At 42.0% G+C, this 21459-nt stretch overlaps 1 protein-coding gene across 2 annotated transcripts in view; it reads left to right on the top strand.

Annotated features, from left to right (window-relative positions):
• The first annotated feature begins 469 nt into the window (after nucleotides 1-469).
• The window catches only part of LOC129867402 (alpha-N-acetylgalactosaminide alpha-2,6-sialyltransferase 5-like), a 48310-nt gene continuing 27320 nt past the window's right edge, over nucleotides 470-21459 (top strand). The window contains exons 1-2 of one of the 2 annotated variants that reach the window (XM_055940776.1): nucleotides 470-663; nucleotides 1451-1630. In XM_055940776.1, the coding sequence (XP_055796751.1) occupies nucleotides 649-663; nucleotides 1451-1630 (195 nt within the window). In that variant the 5' untranslated portion in view covers nucleotides 470-648. The remainder of the gene's footprint in view (nucleotides 664-1450; nucleotides 1631-21459) is intronic. The other variant, XM_055940777.1, reaches the window with a different exon arrangement.

Below are 21459 nucleotides of genomic sequence, written 5' to 3'. Positions count from 1 at the left end.
GGACGCCCAGGTGGTAGTGGACACCCAGGTGGTAGTGGACACACAGGTGGTAGTGGACACACAGGTGGTAGTGGACACACAGGTGGTAGTGGACACCCAGGTGGTAGTGGACACCCAGGTGGTAGTGGACACACAGGTGGTAGTGGACACACAGGTGGTAGTGGACACTCAGGTGGTATTTGTTAATACTGAAATTTTTAGTTTACCTTTATTTTAGCAGGGAGTCCCATTGAGATCAATGTATATTTTATAAGGGAGCACTGCATACACAATTTCCAAATACAACATATTACAAATATACAAGATTTCAAACACACTCAAGAGAAACAATCACATTCCTCAGTAAAGAGGTCCCCAATCAATAATTTGAACTATATGAAATTGTGCCATACTTGAACCCTGCGTTCATTATGACCATGCGGAGTTACCTACAGGGCGCTCTGGATTCTGCGAGAGGGAAGAGAACTGATGTATTGTATCAGCGCGAGCGCTAATCCGCTACATTGAGGCATGCGCTCGTTGTCACTGGGAGAAAGTCAGGTATTATTTGGCGCAATCGTGGACGGGCTGCAACGTTTTCAGAAACGTGGATGCTCGGGCTTTTAAACCGTGATGTAAAGTGGACAATTTACGGAGGACATCCACAAAATGAAGACACTAGTGGTATGTTTTTTTTTAAACTCTTTGAAAGAACGAAGTTAAGGGGAAAATAGACATCTAGCCTACTTCTACAGTATCGTGCTGCTAGTCTTGTCTACTGTACTCTCCTGTTTAAACATGTTTCTCTCTCTCTATAACAATGGGTTGGATGATGGATTTAAAGATTATAATTTAAAGAGTTCCAGAGCGTACAGCTGTCATTGTTTTTAAACCATAGAGCGCATCTGTTGTTTTGAGTAGGCCTAGTGGATGAGATGAGAAAAATAAAATGTAATCACAGAAAGAAGATATATGCTATTATTTGTCATCACACAACCATTTTTTCTAAGCTGTTAAAAGAGTTTAAAATGTCTCATTTGTCATTATATTGTACAATAGAAATGCTATAAATAAGTCACTAAAGCTGCAATATGTAGCTTTTTGGGCACCCAACAAAATAAACATAGATATATGAGATGAATCTGTCATTCTCTTTCAAAGCAAGTCTAAGAAATGGTAGAACTGTTCTGTGTGCACTATTTATATGCATCCCGTTCTTAAATTGGGTTATTTTTCAGTTGTGTTTAGGCCAAACAGTTTCAAACAGCTGAAAGTACAATATTTTTGGTTATTGAAAATATATTTCACAGCTGTTTAGATGGTCCAATGACTCTCTACACTATACATTGACTTGTTTTGTCACATAAACTGAAATTAGGCGAACTAATAGTAATCTGCTTTTTTTTCTTCTTGCAAACTGGTTGAGTACCTCATGATATAGCCTATTTTACCAATTCCCTCCATATTATAGTGCCATGGGGTTATCGGCATTATCGTTATTACCATGGGTACCATTCTTATGGTTGTGTACAACAACAGCTTCACCGACACGTCAGAGTTTCACTCAGAGAAGCCCGGGAAAGCGCAGCCAAAACCACTAAGAGCCCTATCATCAACTCTAGAGGGCTACACTGGACTCATCAATCAACAGGTAAGCAGTAGAATACACTGGACTCATCAATCAACAGGTAAGCAGTAGAATACACTGGACTCATCAATCAACAGGTAAGCAGTAGAATACACTGGACTCATCAATCAACAGGTAAGCAGTAGAATACACTGGACTCATCAATCAACAGGTAAGCAGTAGGCTACACTGGACTCATCAATCAATAGGCAAGCAGTAGGCTTCACTGGACTCATCAATCAACAGGTAAGCAGTAGACTACACTGGACTCATCAATCAACAGGTAAGCAGTAGACTACACTGGACTCATCAATCAACAGGTAAGCAGTAGACTACACTGGACTCATCAATCAACAGGTAAGCAGTAGACTACACTGGACTCATCAATCAACAGGTAAGCAGTAGGCTACACTGGACTCATCAATCAACAGGTAAGCAGTAGACTACACTGGACTCATCAATCAACAGGTAAGCAGTAGAATACACTGGACTCATCAATCAACAGGTAAGCAGTAGAATACACTGGACTCATCAATCAACAGGTAAGCAGTAGACTACACTGGACTCATCAATCAACAGGTAAGCAGTAGAATACACTGGACTCATCAATCAACAGGTAAGCAGTAGAATACACTGGACTCATCAATCAACAGGTAAGCAGTAGACTACACTGGACTCATCAATCAACAGGTAAGCAGTATAATACACTGGACTCATCAATCAACAGGTAAGCAGTAGACTACACTGGACTCATCAATCAACAGGTAAGCAGTAGGCTACACTGGACTCATCAATCAACAGGTAAGCAGTAGACTACACTGGACTCATCAATCAACAGGTAAGCAGTAGAATACACTGGACTCATCAATCAACAGGTAAGCAGTAGAATACACTGGACTCATCAATCAACAGGTAAGCAGTAGACTACACTGGACTCATCAATCAACAGGTAAGCAGTATAATACACTGGACTCATCAATCAACAGGTAAGCAGTAGACTACACTGGACTCATCAATCAACAGGTAAGCAGTAGGCTACACTGGACTCATCAATCAACAGGTAAGTAGTAGAATACACTGGACTCATCAATCAACAGGTAAGCAGTAGGCTACACTGGACTCATCAATCAACAGGTAAGCAGTAGACTACACTGGACTCATCAATCAATAGGTAAGCAGTAGACTACACTGGACTCATCAATCAATAGGTAAGCAGTAGAATACACTGGACTCATCAATCAACAGGTAAGCAGTAGAATACACTGGACTCATCAATCAACAGGTAAGCAGTAGGCTACACTGTAGACTACACTGGACTCATCAATCAACAGGTAAGCAGTAGGCTACACTGGACTCATCAATCAACAGGTAAGCAGTAGACTACACTGGACTCATCAATCAACAGGTAAGCAGTAGAATACACTGGACTCATCAATCAACAGGTAAGCAGTAGACTACACTGGACTCATCAATCAACAGGTAAGCAGTATAATACACTGGACTCATCAATCAACAGGTAAGCAGTAGAATACACTGGACTCATCAATCAACAGGTAAGCAGTAGACTACACTGGACTCATCAATCAATAGGTAAGCAGTAGAATACACTGGACTCATCAATCAACAGGTAAGCAGTAGACTACACTGGACTCATCAATCAACAGGTAAGCAGTAGACTCCACTGGGTTCATCAATCAACAAGTAAGCAGTAGACTACACTGGACTCATCAATCAACAGGTAAGCAGTAGACTACACTGGACTCATCAATCAACAGGTAAGCAGTAGGCTACATTGGACTCATCAATCAACAGGTAAGCAGTAGGCTACACTGGACTCATCAATCAACAGGTAAGCAGTAGACTACACTGGACTCATCAATCAACAGGTAGGCTACACTGACTATTAGTACTGGGTGATATGGCCAAAATATCATATCACTATATATTTTTTTTTAAATTACAAATTTTAAATTTGACAGTATTTTATGTTTTTGAATAATAAAGTTCTAAATATTCTTTATGAGTAGTTCATGACCCTAGGGTGGAAATTATAAGTGATTTCAATAGGGCTTTCTCCATTCTGAATGTTTTATATTGTTCCATCCAACTTCAAACAAAAAAAACTTTCAGCATTTCAATACATTTCTGCATTTCCTGCACTTTTGTTATCATTTCCACACTGTACCCCACAGAGATGCATAATATGGGCAAAACAATCTAGGCATAGTTAATTGGTGAACTATTGGAATCATGGAAATAGAATGTTTAATCTAATTCTATAGTTGGAATATAGTGGGAAGCACCTAAAATACAATGTTTGACATGACAACGAATGAATAAACCAGGAAGGAATTATTGACAGTGTCGGAGCTAAAGTGTTGCTCAGTGTTTCCAGGGGAACCTAATTAGATGTTATATTACATGTTTTCTTACCTCATGTAGTTAGTTAACATAATCATGCTTCGACTACTCCTCTCTGATTTGGAAGATACCATCGCGCAAAAAACATGCGTATCTAGGCCTACACCAGCACTGGTACCAGGCTGTATTAGCTACATATGTTTGGTCTGACTTAGTACATTTAGCAAGCTAACAATGTATTCTAGACAGAACTAATAGTGTCATTATAGAACGCTTGTAGAAAGCAGCATCGTTGTCACCAACATCTTTCTGCATCTGACCATGCAGACGGCAGAATGAATGGCAAGAGAGTGCTCTCTCCTTGAGTGACAAGGGCCGGGGCTTGGTGTGGGATGCAAGCATGCAGCAGGAGGAGAGGGAGAAAGAAGACTCAAGTAACACACGGAGTAAACCATAAAAACGTCCATTACATACGCCTGATTTGCATATCACATTTAACAAAACAAACATGGAAATACTGATATACAATGTAAAGTAAAAACCCAAACAGGTTCCTGCATCAATAGCGGTATATAGTAAAATAAGGTATACTGCCCAGCCCTACTGACTATAATAATGTGGTTCTGTAGAAAGAATGTATGGACAACCAATGCTGTCAACAGACAGAGGTTGTTGCATGTATAATTTATTCCAAAGGCTTTGTAGCCTAGATATTTCAACATTTTTGGTATTCAGTAAATCCTATCTTCCAAAGCACTGTTTACAACACGCTCACTAGACTTTTCAATTCCCTGATGCCCTTCGTTGCCACACACATCTTCATACAGTCTGTTTAAGGTTCAATCATTTGGTATTGGTATTTTGGTATTAGATTAGGATTCCGATTAGCTATTGCAATAGCAGCATCTACTCTTCCTGGGGTTCACACAAAACATGAAACATGAATACAGAACATTAATAGACAAGAACAGCTCAAGGACTGAACTACATACATTTAAAGCAAACTAAGGTGAGGGCTAATTGATTCCGTGGCTTTTGAGTACAGTTGTAATCTGTGGCCTTACCCGATATGTTGGGCATCAAGTACCTGAGAGGCACATTGATTGCTCTAGTGATGTGCATTTATAATTCATGCTGCTCCTCCTGATATGTATTCAGTTGTCGTTCAGGTAATGCTGGCAGGTCAGCTCACATGAATATGAATAGCCCAGGTACTGTAGGCTACACTTGAAATGGCTTATTGCTAAAGCTATGGGGATTTCCCTTGAGCCAGACTGACTGGGTATAGGCCTTTGATAATGGTAACCGTTTGCAGTGTGTTTGAGTTTGTTTCCAAAGCAGTCAATTAGGATGATTGGTAGTCAGATTAATTTTATTAATTTGTCTTGAAAGCAATGCAATTATAACAGGTTGTAGATTATACAGGGTTTGGTTTATGGCCAGTTTAGTGGCAGTCAGTGTACTTTGCTGTATTAAGATCATAGTGTACTTTAGGTTTATCTGTCCAATATACTATGTGTCATTTCTTCAACTATTTCCCTTTTTGATGTACAGGTGGAGTATCTAAATTTGGTTAATGTGTTGTCGCTGAGAATTTTTCTGCACTGCAGGAAATTCAAATGAGCCTTGTGATTTACATAAAGTCACTGAAAAGCTGCAGTGCTCTTTCTCTCTCGCTTAAACGCTAAATCACAAGAGAGAATAACTGTCCTATTACTGTAGATCCTACTTTGACATTAAAACGTATTTGAAATGCAGCCGTACACATCAACAACCATTGTTTTATATAGCTTTATAACACAAGATAGATATTGATCTCCATTACGACATACAAGTGTACACCTAAACTATAGCCTATTGTAGCCTATCACAACTCATTTCACGTTAGAATAATTACTTTTTTATAATCAAAAACGAAACTGGTCAAATTAAGATCCTACATCTGTACTGTGCACTATTTTGACCATCAGAATATATTTCAGCTATGCACTTTTTCTTCCTTTCAGATGTGAATGACTTACTTTTAGTAGTTGTTATTTGAATTGGGAAACAGATGCATGACAGAACTGAATATATTGTTTTCTTTCTTTATGATAAGTACTTGAGTGTAGTCTAGACAATGTTGTCTCCTATATTACTGCAGTAGTCTCTTCGAGCTTGGCCGTATAGGTCTCGACAGGGAAGCCCCATCTTTAAATTCTTTCTGTAGTTTAATACGCTTTCTCCAAATTCATAATTTATGCGTGTGCCTGACATAAAATATTTAATGAGAAAACGTGTTTTAAGGAGAAGCATCCTGTGCATAAAGCTTCAAAAGCTTCCCAAGTAGTCTCATACAAGAGCTAACCTAACCTGTATATCATATACAGTAGCTTTATTCATATACTAGCCTACTTTTCATTTCTCATACTCACAGAGCTATGGCGGATAACACTGTGTTGACCTGAAAGTGGATCAAAAGGCTCATGATGTGTTTCGGTAACCATCTCCTGTAGGAAAAAGCTATTGCTCCTTTCACTTCAGGCTGTGTAAAAATCAAGCTGTGTATTGTTCCAAAATATCAAATGAAGCCATTGATAGTGCCTTTCATAACGCTGTCTGATTAAGATGGCATCTGCCCTTTGAACAAACAAACACACACACACCAGCAGACACACACACAGGCACACACAGACACACGGACACACACACGGACACACACACACACACACACACATCAGACAGACAAACCCTACCAACCCCATTCCTCAACCCCAGTAAAAGTTCTCCAGTCAGACAAAATGGGGTGCCGCATGGGTTGTTGTTGTTCCTGAATGAAGATGCATAGTATACTCATAGTATTGTGCATGTTGGTTCTGTAGCCAGGGACTAACTTACATTACATGACCAAAAGTATGTGGACACCTTCTAGTCGAACATCTACAAAATCATGGGCATTAATATTGAGTTGGTCCCCCCTTTGTCGCTATAATGGCCTCCACTCTTCTGAGAAGGCTTTCCACTAGATGTTGGAGCATTACTGCAGGGACTTGCTTCCATTCCATTCAGCCACAAGAGTATTCCAATTCATCCCAAAGGTGTTCAAAGGAGTTGAGGTCAGGGCTCTGTGCAGGCCAGTCAAGTCCGACAAACCATTTCTGTATGGACATCGCTTTGTGCACGTGGGCATTGTCATGCTGAAACAGGAAGGGCCTTCCCCAAACTGTTGCCACAAAGTTGGAAGCACAGAATTGTCTAGAATGTCATTTTATGCCGTAGTTTTAAGATTTCCCTGCACTGGAACTAATGGGCCTAGACCGAACCCATGTAAAACAGCCCCAGACCATTATTTCTCCTCCACCAAACTTTACAGTTGGCAACTATGAATTGGGTCAGGTAGTGTTCTCCTGGCATCCACCAAACCCGGTTCGTCCGTCGGACTGCCAGAGAACGCGTTTCCACTGCTCCAGAGTCCACTGTCGGCGAGCTTTACAAGCAAGCAAGCATCCCAAAAAAGTGCTCAAAATAGCCCACGTTAACATATGTAGCTTAAGAGACAAGATTCATGAAATTAATAACATGCTAGTAACATATGACCTTCATATTCTGACTATCTCTGAAACTCACTTAGACAATACCTTTGATGATACAGTGGTAGCAATACAAGGTTATAACAGAATGCCAGTGGTGGAGGTGTTGCTGTTTATATTCAGACCCACTTTCCTGTAAAGGTTAGAGAGGATCTCATGTTAAATACTCTTGAAGTAATATGGCTACAGGTTCATCTGCCTCACCTAAATCCCATTATTGTGGGAAGCTGCTATAAACCTCTAAGTGCTAACAGACCGTATCTGGATAATATGTGTGAAATGCTTGATTATGTATGTGATATCAACAGAGAGGTATAATTTCTTAGTGATTTAAATATTGACTGGCTTTCATCAAGCTGCCCACCTAAGAAAAAGCTTCAAACTGTAACCAGTGCCTGCAACCTGGTTCAGGTTATCAGTCAACCTACCAGGGTAGTTACAAACAGCACAGGAATGAAATCATTAACATGCATTGATCACATCTTTACTAATGCTGTAGAAATGTGCTTGAAAGCAGTATACAGATCCATTGGCTGTAGTGATGGCAATATAGTAGGAAAACCAACGTTCTAAAGGCTGGGCCTAATATAGTGTGTAAGTGTCACGTTCGTCGTAACATTGAAGAGAGGAGGACCAAGGCGCAGCGTGAAATTAATACATATTTAATAAACGAAGACGAAGAACACTTGACAAACTATACAAAAACAACAAACGAACGTGAAGCTATATAACAAATATAACAAATAGTGCTGACACTAAACACTACACATAGACAATCACCCACCAACTACCTAATGAATATGGCTGCCTAAATATGGTTCCCAATCAGAGACAACGATAGACAGCTGTCTCTAATTGAGAACCAATCTAGGCATCCATAGACATACATACACCTAGACTGAACACTGCCCCATAAACATACAAAAAACCCTAGACAATACAAAACACATACATCCCCCATGTCACACCCTGACCTAACTAAAATAATAAAGAAAACAAAGATAACTAAGGCCAGGGTGTGACAGTACCCCAAAGGTGCGGACTCTGGCCGCAAAACCTGACACAGAAGGGAGGGTCCGGGTGGGCCTTCTCACGGCGGCGGCTCGGGTGCGGGACGTGGACCCCACCCCACCATAGTCAATCCCCGCTTTCATTGCCACCTCTTAACGGCGACCCTCCAAATTAACCCCACTGGACTGATGGGCGCCTCTGGACTGAGGGGCAGCTCCAGACTGAGGGGCAGCTCCAGACTGAGGGGCAGCTCCGGACTGAGGGGCAGCTCCGGACTGAGGGGCAGCTCTGGACTGGCGGGCAGGTCCTGACTGACGGGCGGCTCTGGCAACTCCTGACTGGCGGGCGGCTCTGGCAACTCCTGACTGACGGGCGGCTCCGGACTGACGGACGGCTCTAGCGGCTCCTGACTGACGGACGGCTCTGAAGGCTCAGGACAGACGGGCGGCTTTGAAGGCTCAGGACAGACGGGCAGCTCAGATGGCGCTGGGCAGACGGGCAGCTCAGGCGGCGCTGGGCAGACGGGCAGCTCAGACAGCGCTGGGCAGACGTGCAGCGCAGGCGGCGCTGGGCAGACAGCAGATTCTGGCCTGCTGAGGCGCACAGTAGGCCTGGTGCGTGGTGCCAGAACTGGTGGTACCGGGCTGGGGACACGCACCTCAAGGCTAGTGCGGGGAGGAGGAACAGGGCATACTGGACCCTGGAGGCGCACAGTGGGCCTGGTGCGTGGTGCCGGAACTGGTGGTACCGGGCTGGGGACACGCACCTCAAGGCTAGTGCGGGGAGGAGGAACAGGGCTCTGGAGACGCACTGGAAGCCTGGTGCGTGGTGTAGGCACTGGTGGTACTGGGCTGGGGACACGCACCTCAGGGCGAGTGCGGGGAGCAGGCACAGGACGTACTGGGCTATGAATGCGTACTGGAGGTCTGGAGTGTAGAGCTGACACAACCCGTCCTGGCTGGATGTTTCTACTTACCCTGCAAATGCAGGGAGCTGGCACAGGACGCACCGGGCTGTGCAGACAGTACGCAGATCCGGCGCAGGATATCCTGGCCCAAGGAGGTACACTGGAGACCAGGAGCGCTGAGCCGGCACTCTCCTACCTGGCTGGATGCCCATTCTAGCCCGGCCAATGCGAGGAGCTGGAATAGAGCGCTCCGGGCTAGAATAGCGCACTGGAGACATCGTTCGCATCTCTGCATGGCACGGTGCCTGACCAGTTATACGCTCCCCACGGTAAGCACGAGGAGTTGGCTTAGGTCTCCTACCTGACTCAGCCAATCTCCTCGTGTGCCCCCTCCCCAAAAATTATTGGTGCTGCCTCTCGGGCTTCTGTGCTAGCCGCGTACCTTTATAACGTCTCCGTTCCTCCATTCTCCTGTATCCCTCCTCGCACTGTTCCATTGAATCCAAGGCGGGCTCCGGCACTCCCTCTGGATCGATCGACCAGTGCTCTATCGCCTCCCAGGTTGTATAGCCCAGATCCTTCTCCCAAGTCCGGTTTCACAACGCGCTGTTCCTCTCTTTCACGCTGCTTGGTCTGATCTTGGTGGGTGATTCTGTCACGTTCGTCGTAACATTGAAGAGAGGAGGACCAAGGCGCAGCGTGAAATGAATACATATTTAATAAACGAAGACGAAGAACAATTGACAAACTATACAAAAACAACAAACGAACGTGAAGATTTATAACAAATAGTGCTGACACTAAACACTACACATAGACAATCACCCACCAACTACCTAATGAATATGGCTGCCTAAATATGGTTCCCAATCAGAGACAACGATAGACAGCTGTCTCTAATTGAGAACCAATCTAGGCAACCATAGACATACATACACCTAGACTGAACACTGCCCCATAAACATACAAAAAAACCTAGACAATACAAAACACATACATCCCCCATGTCACACCCTGACCTAACTAAAATAATAAAGAAAACAAATATAATTAAGGCCAGGGTGTGACAGTAAGAGGTCATACAATAAGTTTTGTAGTGATTCCTATGTTGTTGATGTAAATAATATTTCTTGGTCTGTGGTGTGTAATGAGGAGCAAACAGACGTTGCACTTGACACATTTATGAAATTGCCACTCCTATTTCCTATCATTTCAATGTAAGCCTACTAGAAAGTGTGCGCCTTCAGGCCTGGAGGGTAGCGAAAGTCATTCCACTACCAAAGAATAGTAATGGCTTAAATAGCCGACCAATCAGCCTGTTACCAACCCTTAGTAACATTTAGGGAAAAAATGTGTTTTACCAGATACAAGGATAATTTACAGTAAACAAATTGACAACAGACTTTCATCACTCTTATAGAGAAGGACATTCAACAAGCACAGCACTTACACAAATGACTGATGAGTGGCTGAGATAAAATTATGATAAAAGATTGTGGGGGCTGTTTTGTTAGACTTCAGTGTGACTTTTGACATTATCGATCATAGTTTGTTGTGGGAAAAACGTAAGTGTTATGGCTTTACATCCCCTGCTATATTCTGGATAACATAACACAGAGGCTTTTTTTAATGGAAGCCTCTCCAACATAATCCAGGTAGAATCTGGAATTCCCCAGGGTAGCTGTCTAGGCCCCTTACTTTTTTCAATCTTTAATAACGACATGGCACTGGCTTTGAGTAAAGCCAGAGTGTCTATGTATGCGGATGACTCAACACTATGCACGTCAGCTACTACAGCGACTGAAATGACTGCAACACTTAACAAAGAGCTGCAGTTCGTTTCAGAATGGGTGGCAAGGAATACATTTGTCCTAAATATTTCAAAAACTAAAAGCATTGTATTTGGTACAAATCATTTACTAAACCCTAACCTCAACTAAATATTGTAATAAATAATGTGGAAATTGAGCAAGTTGAGGTGACTAAACTGCTTGGAGTAATCCTGGATTGTAAACATGGTCAAAACATAGTGATACAACAGCAGCTAAGATTGGGAGAAGTCTGTCTATAATAAAGTGTTGTCTACTGTACCTTCTTAATAGCACTATCAACAAGGCCCTAGTTTTGTCGCACCTGGACCACTGTTCAGTCGTGTGGTCAGGTGCCACAAAGAGGAACTTAGGAAAATTGCAATTGGCTCAGAACAGAGCAGCACGGCTGGCCCTTGGATGTACACAGACAGCTAACATTAATAATATGCATGTTAATCTCTCCTGGCTCAAAGTGGAGAGATTGACTTCATCACTACTTGTATTTGACATGTTGAAAGCACCGAGCCGTCTGTTTAAACGACTAGCATACAGCTCAGACACTAATGCATACCCCACAAGACATGTACCAGAGGTCTCTTCACAGTCCCCAAGTCCAGAAAAGACTATGGGAGGCGCACAGTACTACATAGAGCCATGATTACATGGAACTCTATTCCACATCAGGTAACTGATGCAAGCAGTAGAATCAGATTTAAAAAACAGATAAAAATACACCTAATGGAACAGCGGGGACTGTGAAGCAACACAAACATGCACACACACACATAATAACATACGCACTATACACACATATACACATGGATTTTGTGTTGTAGATATGTGGTAGTGGATGAGGGGCCTGAGGGCACACACTTAGTGTGTTGTGAAATCTGTTATGAATATATTGTAATGTTTTTACAATTGTATAGCTGCCTTAATTTTTCCGGACCCCAGGAAGAGTAGCTGCTGTCTTGGGGATCCATAATAAATAAAAATACAAGTACACCACTCCAGCCGACGCTTGGCATTGCGCATGGTGATCTTAGACTTGTATGCGGCTGCTCGGCCATGGAAACCCATTTCATGAAGCTCCTGATGAACAGTTATTGTGCTGAAGTTGCTTCTAGAGGCAGTTTGGAACTTGGTAGTGAGTGTTGCAACCGAGTAAAGAATTTGTTTTGTTGCTACGCGCTTCAGAAGTTGGCGGTCCAGTTCTGTGAGCTTGTGTGTTCTACCACTTCGTGGCCACTTCCTACCACTTTGAGCAGTTGTTTCTCCTAGACGTTTCCACTTCACAATAACAGCACTTACAGTTGACCGGGGCAGTTCTAGTAGGGCAGGAATTTGATGAAACTGACTTGTTGGAAAGGTGGCATCCTATGACGGTGCCACATTGAAAGTAACTGAGCTCTTCAGTAAGGCCATTCTACTGCTAATGTTTGTCTATGGAGATTGCATGGCCGTGTGCTCGATTTTATAAATCTGTCAGCAACGGGTTTGGTTGAAATAGCCGAATCCACTAATTTGAAGGGTTGTCGATATACTTTTGTAGATACTGTATAGTGTATCAGAATGCAGAAAAGATAGGACTCCTCTGCCTGTCTTCCTGGCTCCCTCTGGGTGTGAGTGATACAGGAGTAGTGAGCCACGGCACCGTGAAAGGACACTGCGTCTCTCAGGTGGCGACGGACAAGGAGAGGCTACAAAGTACAGGAGTTGAGAACAGGATAAAATCAGGAGCTGTGTCTGGAGCTGTTCTGTTCACGGTTGAATGGTTACAAGCTTCAGAGAGTTTTGGATGCTATTGTACTGTACATGTGCAGCACAAATAAGTGCTCTGTTCTTCCAGCTTCCCAAACTTTTCCAGAAAATCAGAAGCAATTAAAAGTCCACTCCCAGCCAAGAGCTAGAATGTGATGATGAAAGAATTGAGTAACTTGGACTAAACAGGATAGAAATACGTTTTTACTTTGTGTTATATTTGGTCTAAATCCAAGAAAGGACAGCACAGTGAGCACATCTAGTTGTTGTTCTCATGATATTGTGTCTGACACACATGTAGGATCTTCATTTGAGCCAGTTTGCTACAGCAGGAAAAGAATCCCGGAGCAACATGAAATGTGAATTATTATGTGGATTATATTTTATGGATATTTTTGTAGGGGTTGATACATTTTTCATAAGGGAAAATCAAGTTGGAAATTTCAAAGTGGAAATTACAAACTTCCGAAGCCTTTTTTATACCTCAAATACCCTACAGGTTTTATATTTCCTGCATTAAATGAAAGTTCTCCTGCAACAGGGTGATCAAATTAAGATGCAACATCTGTATTCATTATGTATTGAAAAATCTTCCCTTTTGTTGTCCTCTGCCATCCTATTGACAGCTGGCAGTATAGCTGCATGATGTATACTGTACTTCATCAATCGCGGACTGCCTTATCTCAGAGTCTGCTCTCCCCGTGGGGACTCTCAACTTTAGCTCTGTACTGTAGCTTCCATTGGATCCAGAAAATTACTATCTGGACTCTGAGCCTTTGAGCCTGCTATCAATCACTATCTGGACTCAGAGTCTTTGAGCCTGGCATCAATCACTCTCTGCACTCAGAGCCTTTGAGCCTGGTATAAATCTACAGACCCACCCAGAGACGGTTGGAATCGGCCTATGCTGCAGGGCTTCTTGATCACACACATACACACGCGTGTGGTGTGCACAACCCCACAACTAACCCCAATACAGCCCCAGCTGCGTGAGAGATCTCTTTCAACCTGAGGACAGAGTTATACAGTATTTACTGAAGGAGTCTATTTATGACTCCTTAACTTATGTGCATACCTTCTTTCATTCTACTGAGCTAGGTGGTGGTGGTGGTAGTGGTGGTGGTGGTGGTGGATCTGTGAGCTAGGTGGTGGTGGTGGATCTGTGAGCTAGGTGGTGGTGGTTGTGGTTGTGGTGGTAGTGGTGGTGGTGGTGGATCTGTGAGCTAGGTGGTGGTGGTGCTGGTGATGGTGGTGGATCTGTGAGCTAGGTGGTGGTGGTGGTGGTGGTGGTGGTGGTAGTGGTGGTGGTGGTGGATCTGTGAGCTAGGTGGTGGTTGTGGTAGTGGTGGTGGTGGATATGTGAGCTAGGTGGTGGTGGTGGGGGTTGTGGTGGGGGTGGTGGTGGTGGTGGTGGTGGTGTTCGATATGTGAGCTAGGTGGTGGTTGTGATTGTGGTGGTAGTGGTGATGGTGGTGGATCTGTGAGCTAGGTGGTAGTGGTGGTGGTGGTGGTGGTGGTGGTGGTGGTGGTGGATATGTGAGCTAGGTGGTGGTTGTGGTAGTGGTGGTGGTGGATATGTGAGCTAGGTGGTGGTGGTGGGGGTTGTGGTAGTGGTGGGGGTGGTGGTGGTGATGCTGGATATGTGAGCTCTAGCTTCTTTATGTCTGATCCTGGAGGCTGATAAAGGCCACACATATTTTGGTATTTGTTTCGTTAGTCCATAACATAGTTCCAACATGTTTTAATTTTGCTCCATATGATGCTGCCTTTTGCGTCATATGATGCAAAATGTATCAGACGGGTATGATTTCTGTAGTTACAAAGTTATATATCTTCAAAACTCGATTGATGATAAGAAAAACATTTTGGGACTATGTCAACAATGGACTATTGAAACAAATACCAAAAGATTGTTTTTGGGTTGAGTTTTCCTTTAATCATGATGAATAACAGGAGAGGTTATTCCTTTTTACCTCCTACGTACCATGTACCACACAGTTCCTGCCCCACTATCTGTGCTTAAGACGATGAATATGACGTGTTTCCTCTCTAACGCCCAGGAAGCTCCGATTCAAACTTCCAATAGACAGCTCTGCAAGCGTTATAATGTCAAAATACGTTCGTTACTCACCAAATACAGATGCAGTTTCGATGAGCAACTATCTTCATTTACTCCCGTTTCGGCCGGTATGTACATCCCAAAAAGTTCTAAGTACACATTTACAAGCTACCGAACAAAAATGCCTATTCAGCACCCCCAATGTATTGAGCTGTTGTAGACTTCCGACCTGTGTGTGGCAGTAATGAATGATTTACATTGGAGGTGCAGGAATAGGCATCTTTTCAGTTGCTTGTACATTTTTATTTAAACCTTTTTTTGGAAGTTTCAACTGGCTGTAACGGGAGTAAATGAAGATAGTTGCTCATCAAATCTCAATACAAAGGTTGGATCTTAACTTGATCACTCTTTTGTTGCAGCAAATTTTCCTGCTGCTTCAGGAAATTCAAATGAGCCTTGTGAATCCCTGAAAATGAGCAGTTCTCTTTCTCTCCATCTCGGAGCAGTCGAGTCATTGGGATCAGTGCTAGCTAACAAAATAATTTTCTCTCTCGCTCGCTCAAATGCTAGGCCTAGTCCTATTACTGAAACATCCAAATATACAAAAATTACCGACTCATGTCCGCTACATACAGTACCAGTCAAAAGTTTGGACCCACCTACTCATTCAAGTTCTTTTTTTTATTTTTTTTTTACTATTTTCTACATTGTAGAATAATAATGAAGACATCAAAAAAATAGCACATATGAAATCATGTAGTAATCAAAAAAGTGACAAACAAATCAAAATATATTTTATATTCTGCAAAGTAGCCACCTTTTGCCTTGATGACAGCTTTGCACACTCTTGGAATTCTCTCAACTAGCTTCACCTGGAATGCTTTTCCAACAGTCTTGAAGGAGTTCCCACATATGCTGAGCACTTGTTGGCTACTTTTCCTTCACTCTGCGGTCCAACTCATCCCAAACCATCTTAATTGGGTTGAGGTCGGATGATTGTGGAGGCCAGGTCATCTGATGCAGCACTCCATCACTCTCCTTCTTGGTCAAATAGCCCTTACACAGCCTGGAGGTGCGTTTTGGGTCATTGTCTTGTTGAAAAACAAATGATAGTCCCACTAAGTGCAAACCAGATCGGATGCCGTATCGCTGCAGAGTGCTGTGGTAGCCCCATGCTGGTTAAGTGTGCCTTGAATTCTAAATAAATCACAGACAATGTCACCAGCAAAGCACCCACACACCTCCTCCTCCATGCTTCACGCTGGGAACCACACATGCAGAGATCATCTGGTCACCTACTCTGCATCTCACAAAGACACAGCGGTTGGAAACAAAAATCTCAGATTTGGACTGATCAGACCAAAGGACAGATTTCCACCGGTCTAATGTCCATTGCTCGTGTGTCTTGGCCCAAGCAAGTCCCTTCTTATTATTGGTGTTCTTCAGTAGTGATTTCTTTGCAGAAATTCGACCATGAAGGCCTGATTTACGCAGTCTCCTCTGAACAGTTGATGTTAAGATGTGTCTCATACTTGAACTCTGTGAAGCATTTATTTGGGCTTCAATTTCTGAGGCTGGTAACTGAATTTATCCTCTGCAGCAGAGGTAAGTCTGGGTCTTCCTTTGCTGTGGTGGTCCTCATGAGAACCAGTTTCATTATAGCACTTGATGGTTTTTGTGACTGCACTTGAAGAAACTTTCTTGAAATTAAACCCTCTTCGGGCCAGGGGGCGGTATTTTCACGTCCGGATGAAAAGCGTGCCCAAAGTAAACGGCCTGCTACTCAGGCCCAGAAGCTAGGATATGCATATAATTGATAGATTTGGATGGAAAACACTCTAAAGTTTCTAAAACTGTTACAATTATGTCTGTGAGTATAACATAACTTATTTGGCAGGCAAATCCCCGAGGACAAACCACCCAGGAATTTTAGTTGTTGTTGAGGTGACAGTGTTTTCATTGGGGTTTCTATGTGGATCTAGATTTCTAAAGCACTTGCTTGCAGTTTCTATCGCTTCTACTGGATGTCAACAGTCTTTAGAAATTGGTTGATGTTTTTTTTTTGAGTAATGAAGAAGTAGCCCTGTTCAGAACGAGGGTCGAGTGAAGTGTACTGTTGTGGTTGGGGCGCGCGATCTGAAAGCTCGCTCGACTTTGTTTTTATCCGTTATTGAACACAGTTTATCCCGTCTTAAATTTTATCGATTATTTACATTAAAAAATACCTAAAGTTGTATTAGGAAAGTTGTTTGAAATGTTTGGACCAAGATTACAGGTCATTTATTAGATTTTTTGTAGTCATGTTGCGCGAGTTGGAACCGGTGTTTTTCTGAATCAAAAGCGCACAAATAAATGGACATTTTGGAGATATAACGACGGAATTAATCAAACAAAAGGACCATGTATGATGTTTATGGGACATATTGGAGTGCCAACAGAAGAAGATCTTCAAAGGTAAGGCATGAATTATATCGTTATTTCTGAGTTTTGTGTCACGCCTGGCGGGTTGAAATATGATTGTCATGTGTTTGTTTGATGGGGTGCTGTCCTCAGATAATAGCATGGTTTGCTTTCGCCGTAAAGCCTTTTTGAAATCTGACACGGTGGCTAGATTAACAAGAAATTAAGCTGTATTTTGGTGTACTGCACTTGTGATTGTATGAAAGTTAAATATTTCAAATAATTTTTTATGAATTTCGCGCTCTGCAATTTCACCGGATGTTGTCGAAACGTTCTGCTAGCGGAACCCCTAGCCGTAAAATGTTAATAAAAGTAATGATGGACTGTCGTTTCTCTTTGCTTATTTCAGCTGATCTGACCATAATATGGCAAGATATGGCATGCTGTATCACATCCAGCCGTGATTGGGAATCCCATAGGGCGGCGCACAATTTGCCCAGTGTAGTCCGGGTTTGGCCGGTGTAGGCCGTCATTGTAAATAAGAATTTGTTCTTTACTGACTTGTCTAGTTAAAGAAAGGTTCAATTTTTAAAAACAAATTACAAAAATAAATATTGACTTGTTCTTTTACAAGTCCATATTTAAGGTTATCTTCTGTATACCTTGTCACAACACAACTGATTGGCTCAAACTCATTAAGAAGGATAGAAATTCCACAAGTTCACTTTTAACAAGACACTCCTGTTATTTGAAATGCATTCCAGGTGACTACCTCATGAAGCTTGTTGAGAGAATGACATGTGTGTGCAAAGCTGTCATCAAGGCAAAGGTTGGCTACTTTGAAGAATCTCAAATATAAAATATATTTTGATTTAACACTTTTTTTAGTTACTACATGATTCCATATGTGTTATTACATAGTGTTGATGTCTTCACTATTAATCTACAATGTAGAAAATAGTAAAAAAATAAAGAAGAACACTTGAATGAGTAGGTGTGTCCAAACTTTTGACTGATACTGTAAGTACGAGGATATTGCTTATCAGTGAAGGTTGCCCAACCAATAATTAATAATTGTAGCGAATTCAGGTGGCATTTTAGAACTTGTAGAGTTTTCCTTACTCATCGTCAAAATCTCTAATGGACAAATACTGGTGCACCCGATACCAAGCTGTAGATGTTGGCGTTGTTTTTAGTATTTTAGTAAGACTAATTTATCCCAGTAGTTTAAACTGTGCCGATAAAGTTAGCATACAAATAAATATAGTAACACAGTTATTAATTTAGTGTTTGATCTCTGATCTACTTAATCAGATTTTATAATTCATTGACGCTCCTCCCATTGTTATTTTCTCCTCGTTCTCTCTGTTTGTGTCTGTCATTCTCCTCCACTGCCACAGTGCCTTCTTTTCTGAGAATATCCCTCCCTCTTGCTTTCTCAGCATTGACAGTCTGATTATAGCTGCAGAGTATCACACACAAACAAGCACGAACATACACGCACGCATGCACGCACGCACGCACGCACGCACACACACATGGTAGACTAGATACATTTAGTGACAACATCACAGTTCCATCCTCTGACTCACCTCTTCTCTCTCCTATCCTCCCTCTCTCCCTCTCCTCCACTACCCCTCTCACCCCCCTCTCCGTCCACCACTCCTCTGTTGCCTTGCCTGTTCCTGTTAAAGAGATGTTGACCTTTAAACAGTAGTGAGCAGCATCCATCTGCACTGGCCTTTACACATGGTAATCACAAAACCTGTCTTTTCTGTAAATCTCCCTGCTAACACGTGTGTGTGTGTGTGTGTGTGTGTGTGTGTGTGTGTGTGTGTGTGTGTGTGTGTGTGTGTGTGTGTGTGTGTGTGTGTGTGTGTGTGTGTGTGTGTGTGTGTGTGTGTGTGTGTGTGTGTGTGTGTGTGTGTGTGTGTGTGTGTGTGTGTGTGTGTGTGTGTGTGTATTTTTGCACATGTGTGTGTGGGTTCATGACTCATTATTCCAGCCTTTTTGATGCTGTAATTATAAGAACTTGACAGAAACATGTAGATAACCAAAGAAAACCAGAAGTGTAGAACTGACTTATTTTTGAGACTCCCTGTCAATGATGCCCTTTACCAGTTTTATAGAACACCAGACAAAAACCAGTAAATGTAGAATTCCTAACAAAGAGAATCAGTGTATTCCTGCCTAAGATATCAATCTGATATCGTAGCCCTTTCCTGCAGTCAATGACCAAAAGCGCCCTCTTTGGCCTCATGGGTGGAATGTTATTCATATTTTTCCTTATTTCTTAATTAAAGATTTGAAAGATTATTAGTAAATTAGTAAAGATTATTAGTAAAGATTTTTTTTTTTTTAACCAAACGAAAACCTGGTGTTTCTTTGTCAAACAGTTTTGTTATATTTCAGTCTGTGATGTATATAAAGTGTAATATTAGAATGCAAGCTCAACATGTAATACATTTCAATTCAATATCTGACATGGTACAGATGTCTTATTTTTTTAAGCCCTTAACCATGTGTGTGAGGTATATAAACGTAGATTTGTTTAAGACTACCAAGAATCACTCTTTGTGACCGTGATACAGCCCACTGCAGGAAAAGGTTAACCACATAACCTAAAGGCCTAGACAGAGACTAGCTAGATCAATGCTCAACCGAACCACGGCTAACCTTATTGAACATTATCCTCTGGATGTCTGTCACGTTCTGACCTTAGTTCCTTTTTTATGTCTTTATGTTTGTTTGGTCAGGGCGTGAGTTGGGGTGGGCATTCTGTTGTTTTTCTATGTTTTGTTCTAATCGTTTCTATGTGTTTGGCCTAGTATGGTTCTCAATCAGAGGCAGGTGTCGATCGTTGTCTCTGATTGAGAATCATACTTAGGTAGCCTGTTTTCCCACTATGGGTTGTGGGTAGTTATTTTCTGTTTAGTGTTTTTGTTTGCACCTTACAGAACTGTTCGTTTGTCGGTTTGTTGTTTTTGTTCAGTATTCATTCTTTATTAAATTATTATGAATACGTCCCACGCTGCACTTTGTTCCTCTTCTCCTTCCACCAATGACAACCGTTACAATGTCATTAACACACGTAACCCATTGGCTGTGCTGCTGCTGTACTTCCTCCTCACTGATATACATTTTTCAAAGGATCCCAGTCCTCATTAATCCAAGAGCACCACTTCTTCATGAACTGATAGATAGACGGGGCTGACAGGAAGCTGACAGGAAGCAATGAATATCATCAATTTATGAGAGGCAACTGTGTTCTCTATCTTGGATCTAAGTGGAAACCTGCAGTTTTTGTTTCAAATTTTAATATCATGTGCACAAGCAGTGGTGTAAAGTACTTAAGTCGTTTTTTGTGTATCTGTTCTTTACTTGAGTATTTATATTGTTGACAACTTTCACTTTTACTCCACTACATTACTAAAGAAAATGATGCACTTTTTACTCCGTACATTTTCCCTGACACCCAAAAGTACTTTTTGCATGATGAATGCTTAGCAGGACAGGAAAATGGTCCAATTCACGCACTTATCAAAAGAACATCCCTGGTCATCTGATCTGGTGGACTCACTAAACACAAATGCTTTGTTTATGTCTGAGTGTTGGAGAGTGCCCCCGGCTATCCGTAAATAAATCAAAAACAAGACAATTGTGCCGTCTGTTTTTCTTAATATAAGTAATTTATACTTTTACTTTTGATAGTTCAGTATATTTTTGCAATTGCATTTACTTTCGATACTTAAGTATATTTAAAACCAAATACTTTTAGACTTTTACTCAAATAGTATTTTACTGGGTGACTTTCACTTTTACTTGAGTCGGGAAAGTAAGAAGCTATATACAGGGTCTGTTCCAATACCATATTTATAATGTGTAGGGATACTGGAGTGATAGAGGCAGATATGTATAGCGCTAAGGTGACTAGGCATCAGGATATATGATAAACAGAGTAGCAGCACTGTATA

The sequence above is a fragment of the Salvelinus fontinalis genome, chromosome 12 (assembly GCF_029448725.1).
Source record: "Salvelinus fontinalis isolate EN_2023a chromosome 12, ASM2944872v1, whole genome shotgun sequence".
NCBI lineage: Eukaryota > Metazoa > Chordata > Actinopteri > Salmoniformes > Salmonidae > Salvelinus > Salvelinus fontinalis.
The sequence above is the reverse complement of the archived record's forward strand: the minus strand, read 5'-3'. Positions and strand labels throughout refer to the sequence as shown.